Source organism: Salminus brasiliensis, chromosome 23, assembly GCF_030463535.1.
Source record: "Salminus brasiliensis chromosome 23, fSalBra1.hap2, whole genome shotgun sequence".
NCBI classification, from domain to species: Eukaryota; Metazoa; Chordata; class Actinopteri; order Characiformes; family Bryconidae; genus Salminus; species Salminus brasiliensis.
In genome coordinates this window covers 7,247,567-7,253,974 of record NC_132900.1, presented here as the reverse complement: position 1 = coordinate 7,253,974, position 6,408 = coordinate 7,247,567, and the positions used below count along the sequence as shown (strand labels likewise).

At 45.3% G+C, this 6,408-nt stretch overlaps 1 protein-coding gene across 1 annotated transcript; it reads left to right on the top strand.

The window, feature by feature from the left end:
• The first annotated feature begins 2,077 nt into the window (after positions 1-2,077).
• On the top strand, positions 2,078-5,382 carry klf2b (Kruppel like factor 2b). The gene is made up of 3 exons (XM_072668623.1): positions 2,078-2,488; positions 3,208-4,111; positions 4,482-5,382. The coding sequence occupies exons 1-3, from the start codon at positions 2,417-2,419 to the stop codon at positions 4,655-4,657; spliced, it is 1,152 nt and encodes a 383-aa protein (XP_072524724.1). The 5' UTR covers positions 2,078-2,416; the 3' UTR covers positions 4,658-5,382.
• The last annotated feature ends 1,026 nt before the right edge of the window (positions 5,383-6,408 follow it).

The following is a 6,408-nucleotide window of genomic DNA, read 5'->3' as shown; positions in this document are numbered from 1 at the left end:
AATTGCTGTCAGTCTGTGCAATGGAAAAAATGATTTGAATGATTTGAGCTCCTCCCCTTTTCTGCACTCTCTCCAGAACATGTGTTAGAAACTGTTTATGCTGTGTAAGATCACACACACACACACACACACACACACACACACACACACACACACAGCACATAACTGTCATTAAGGATAAGATGAATGATTTAAGACACAGCACAAACAAACCTGCTGCAAGAGAAGACTGTATAGAGAGCTTATGATCACTCATATGAAACTAAAGTACTGACAACACACACACACACACACACACACACACAGAAGCATAGTGGTCAGAAAGAGATAAGAGAGAGATGAGAGAAAGACAGAGAGAGAGGGGGGGAGAGAGAGAGAGAGACATACAGAAATAGACAGAAGAGAATTATTATGTTATTTTGGAGATACAAGGTATATGCACACATGCATACACACACTGTCTTCTGCAAAAGTTTGGGCACCCCTTCTAAGCGAACAAAAGTCATTTACTGTGGCATGACCTGAAGGCTGACTGTATCTCTTCTTTGTGGTTATTTCACAGTGTGTCTCTGTAGAGGATGTTCATTACACTTAGAAAATCAACAGCAGGTGATTTCACCAGGGGTGTCCAAACTTTTGCATTCCTGCACTTGTTTTTCTAAAACTCTATATAAACTGAGGGGACGGGGAAAGAGAGAAAGACAGGAAGACAGAATGAGAGAGGGTGAGAGGGTGAGAGGCAGACCCGTGTGTAATGGGAGCAGGTGGGAGTTTGGAGAAGAGCAGGTGTGAAAGTCAGGTATCGGGCGCGCGCTCACTGCGGGTATCACTCTCTCAGCTCCGCTCCGCTCCTCTGCATATTACACCACCCCGCGCGGCTCTGCTAATCGCGCGCGCCTCACACTGAATAATTCATCGTGTGTATTATCTGGTATTATCTCGCCATCATTAGAAACCTTCACGGTGAAACCATGTGAACACCTCTGCGCTTCCAATGTGACTCACTTGACGCCGTTCATTTGAAGCCCCCCCTCCCCCTCCTCCTCCCCCCCTCCTCTTCCTCACTTATTTACATCTGAATACAGCGCGAAACTTCAGCTCGAACGGCGCGCTCCCGCAGGTCCGCGAGCACGCGCAGCGCAGAGCACCCACCTGCAGCACCGCATAAACACCAAGTTTTAGACGACCAAAAAAACAAACAAACAAACAAACAAACAAACAAACAACGAACAACAAACAACGAACAAACAAACAACAAACAAACAACGAACAAACAAACAAACAACAAACAAACAACGAACAAACAAACAAACAAACAAACAACGAACAAACAAACAAACAACAACCAACAAACAAACAAACAACGAACAAACAAACAACGAACAGTAGAGGAGAACTTTATAGAACAGCATGACAATTCTAGAATATCTAGAACAATAAAGTTCTAGATAAAGGTTTTCAAAACAACAATGATTATATATATATATACACACACACACACACACACACCCTTAAGAATTTAGTGAAGTGAGAAACACCCTGTAGTTTCTTAAAAAAAAAAATAATCACAGTAAGTAAATCTTGAACATGTACCACACACACACACACACACACACACACACACACTTCTATATATACACAAGTACAACACACTGTGTGTGTGTGTATATATATATATATATGTGTGTGTGTGTGTGTATATATATATATATATGTGTGTGTGTGTGTGTGTGTGTATATATATATATGTGTGTGTGTGTGTGTGTGTGTGTGTGCTGTACTTATACAGGTATGCATGATTATGCTCGTACTTTGAAATGACGCTGAACTCCTCCAGCCTCCATATTAAAGCTGTTACAGGCTGATTATTACAGTAATAGCTGCTGTACCATTAACTATTACAGGCATCTTTCGAGGCAGTTACTGTCAGAGGCACCAGCCAATCCCCGTGCAGGGGGCTGAGCCTATCCGCACCCCTCGGTAGGCGGGGCCTCGGCCCGGAGCGGGTATAATGGTGTGCACGCGCGTCACGGTGTACGCTCAACAGTGCAGAGAGGCTCGCGCTCCCAACTTGTCAGGCTTCTTATATAGCGGCTATTTTAGGTGGTGGGGGGGACGAAACTCTACCTCCATCCTGAACGCCGTTTCCTCCGAGAGCACAATTGGTCCGGTGTTCGCTCGGTAGGAGGAACCTGAGGAGGGAGAAGAGGAGAGAAAACTCCGCGGGGCTCGAGCTCCGGATCAGAACTGTATGGGAGAGAGAGGGAGAGAGAGAGAGAGGAGTGACACGAGACGCGTTGGCTTTTAGTCGCGAGAAGCGACGCACGACTGCGATCACCTGAAAGACTGTGTGTGTGTGTGTGTGTGTTTTTTGGTTGCTGTTCTTGAAGCTGAAGCTCGACTTTTTGGAGGAAAAATGGCTTTACCTGGAACCATGTTACCCTCCATTTCCACATTCGCCAGCCAGAAGGAGAAACTCTGGGAAAACGTAAGTTGACTTTACACTGCGCTGTATTTACTGAGGTTACTCTGAGGGGACAGACCGAGCTCTAGCAGGTGGAGGAAGGTGGTGTTCATTCTGTGAAGCGAGGAGAGAACAGCTGCAGGAGAAGCGTCTGTTTCAGTGACTCAGGTAGAAGCTCCCAGTGCTCCTGAAGTAGGATAGGACAGCCTACTATTTCATCCATTCAGCAATTAGCAGAACTGCTGGATTAAAATTGTTAGAATCAGTTTTTCTAGTTTTGGTCTTTATACAAGTAAAAATGCTGAAGCTTAAATAAAAAACGAAAGGTGCAACAAACAGCAAAGCAGGTGTAATGAAATTGAGCCCAAAGGAACCACCAAAACATAAGTTGTGAATGTCTAAAATATATTTTTTGAAAGATAATATTTGAAAGATATCTGCATTAAAAAAATGTAACATTTTAAAACTGCAAAAAATTAATTTCTAAAAAAGGGACTGGAAAAAAAGTTTACTTTACTTTTATTTATTTTATGATTAATTAGGTGTCTGCATTAAAAATACTTGTAAAATAAAAGTGCACTTAAATGACTGTGTCTTTGGATACTCATAAGAACCAGAACTAGCCCTGAGTAAAAGTACATGTAAAAGTTTCAGGGAGTTACTCTTCCTTCACCACCTTCAAGTACTCCATGAACTCTCCTCTCTCCTCGAAACTAAACACGTCTTCTCTCTCTTCTTTGCAGAGATGGAAAGTAGAGGCAGAGAAGTCCCTAGCGCCCACGTGCGCCGCTTTCAACGGGATACAAACCACGGACGTTTGCCGTGGTGCAAAGGACGACGGGGATCTGAGCGATTACTTGGATCTGGAGTTTATTCTGGCCAACACCAGCGGCCCAGAGAGCGCGACTGTGGAGTACAGCTCCGTTGCAGCGGTGGAGCCCTGCAGCATGTACCAGCCTGTACCCACAGAGCACTGCTCGCCGCCCCCACCCTACACCAACAGCCTCATGGCAGAGCTGCTGCGCTGTGAGGTGGACAGCACGTACGGCATGGCCAGCAACCCAGGAGCCATCCAGGGACGCTTCGTGGCCACCACGACCGGATTCCCCAGACAGGACTTTGTAGATAACATCAAAGTGGAGCCATCCATGGACGGCTACGGGCCGGTGATGGGCATGGTGCCTCAGAGCTGCCGGAGGGTCAAGCAGGAGGGCGACGCATCCTGTATGATGGCTTTCGAGCAGCCCAGGCTGGCCGTGTCCCCACAGGGAGCTGGCAGCATGACCCCGCCGCTCAGCCCGGACGACCGGGCTCACAGCCAGACCCGACTGTGCCACAGCATGTTTCCACAGAGCTATTACCAACCTGCCTACACTCAGTGCGTGCCGCCGCCCTACACGCAGCCACAGCAGCAGCAACAGCAGTTTGTTTCCTTTGAAGACAGCCTCAGCCTGCAGAGGGGCCAAGCGCACGGAGCTCTTCTCACCCCTCCGTCCTCGCCCCTCGAGCTGCTGGAGGCCAAGCCCAAGAGAGGGAGACGTGCCTGGCCCAGGAAACGCGCTGCCACACACACCTGCACGTTTGCTGGCTGTGGCAAGACGTACACAAAGAGCTCCCATCTCAAAGCACACCACCGAACTCATACCGGTAAGTGACTTAACACCTTAAACTTCCTCTTCTTCACATAGTTCATACCTTAAGAACAATAAGCTATAGCAGGTGCTGGATAAGGATTATGAAGTGTAGGATTAAGAGTGTAATAATAAGCCTGTGGTTGAAGGGGAAAACTTTGGCTCATTAGTTTCTGTTCTGAAACCATTACACACCACATGGAGACTGAACACCTCCAGTGCTTTTTATGTATATATATACATACACACACACACACACACACACATACACACATACGTATATATAGTATATCTGCATACAGGCTGCCATACCTGTTTTGTTTATACAACAACTCTCCTCAACGTCAAACCTAAATTTGCATCTCCTTTTCTTTTCTCTCCGACAGGCGAGAAGCCTTACCACTGCAACTGGGAAGGCTGCGGGTGGAAGTTTGCACGCTCCGACGAACTGACCCGCCACTTCCGCAAGCACACAGGCCACAGGCCCTTCCAGTGCCACCTCTGCGAGCGCGCCTTCTCCAGGTCCGACCATCTGGCCCTGCACATGAAGAGGCACATGTGAGAGAGAGCGAGCGAGAGAGAGAGAGAGAGCGCAAACGGGAGAGTGGCCTACAAATAACCAAAAGCATCATTACTGCCTTATTTAAGTACCGTGTAAACGACCAAAAGACTGTTTTTTTTTCTTTGATAAAAGATTTATATTGTTCTTATACTTTTGTAACAATGTAGCTGGTACTACGGATCCACAGAGCCGTTTTTTTTAAAAGGCCATATGAACTGTTTTGGGGGCAAACACCAACCTGCAGGGCTGGTCCTAAATATAGCTATGTTGAAACTGGAAATAGTGTGTAAGTTAAAACAGTGCCTTTACGGTGATGGACGCGCTGCCAGATGAGTGCAAGCCTGATGACTAGCAAAACCTGGAAAGCGGAAAGAAAAAAGTCTATAGTCTGTATGTGTGTGTGTATGCATACGGAGTATGCACAGCGACAACGTTTTGCTCGGAAAACTGCCGCCAAATAGTTTTTTCGAACGACCAGAACTGTAATGCATTTTGTGATACATTTTCATCTGTTTTTGAACTGTATGGAAGCAGTTTTTATTCCAACATATTGTATCATGGAGGTACAATAACCTGTTCAGTCCCCATTGTACACTAGCACATATACCAGGGCTAGATGTCCTGAGTTTCTTTTTGTTTGGTTTTTTTTTTTCTAAGATTCTGTACAGACGTTTTATATTGTAAGTACTGTATTTATTGTACATATTAAACTAAATTTGACTATATTCCTGTTTCCATGTGCATCCTTCTGACTTTCCCTGTTCTTCTAAACCTATACGAAGAAAGTTCCTCCTCTAAAAGTCCAAAAAAAAAAAGAGCTTCCATATTAAAGCTCGGCACATTACACCAGCCTCTTATTATGGGCTACTTTGAAGTTGCTTTGGAAAACGAAGTCCCCAGAAACTCAAGCTGCAGCACACAAGCTGGTCACGGTAACCATGGGCCATTACACGGCATTTGGTTAAGTCGAGGGTACGAGACTGCTATTCCTGAACCCCCACTCAGGCTTATGGAGTTGGGTATTATAGTTCGGGCCAAGATGCTTTCCAGCTGCTGCGAGATGCGGCCCGCAGCCTGCGGCTTCTGCCTATAAATACAAACATTACATTTACATAATTACAGAGAGAGAATTTAGATATGTCTGGACGGAGGGACGCTGGGCTCGGCGCTGAAGATCCAGCACTGCAGGGATAAAGCTTAAAGATGGCACACTTAAGAGAGAGAGGCCTTTGATGGCGGCTTGTTGAAACAGACGGCTAAGTGTCTTTAACTTTAACTGCTGATGAGATTCAAAGAAAATCGGTCGCTTTCCAAAAGTCGACGTCCACTTATAAACCTCCTCAGCCCTGAATTACTGTGGAACAACCAAAACATTTATTACGTACAGAAAGGTGCTTTAAAGCAATGCCATCGAAGAAAAACTACTGGTGCCATAAAGAACCTTTCAGTAGGTGGTTAAAGGTGGTTAAAGGTTAGAAGAACCTTCACATAATGGAAAGGTTCTTTAGCACTGACAGCTTTTCCCCTGAAGCCTTACAACCAAACCAAGGGCCACTTAGGAACCTGTCTTTTTTTAAAGTACTGTAAATGAAGCTCAGCAAAAAAGCCTGAAAAAGGAGCACCACAAACTTTCACAAATCCTAAATTGGTTCTTTAAAGCAAGACCATTGACATGTTGCCATAAAGAACCTTTCGGTAGATGGATAAAGGTACAAAGCCACTTACTAAGGTTTTTATTTATTTATTTTTTT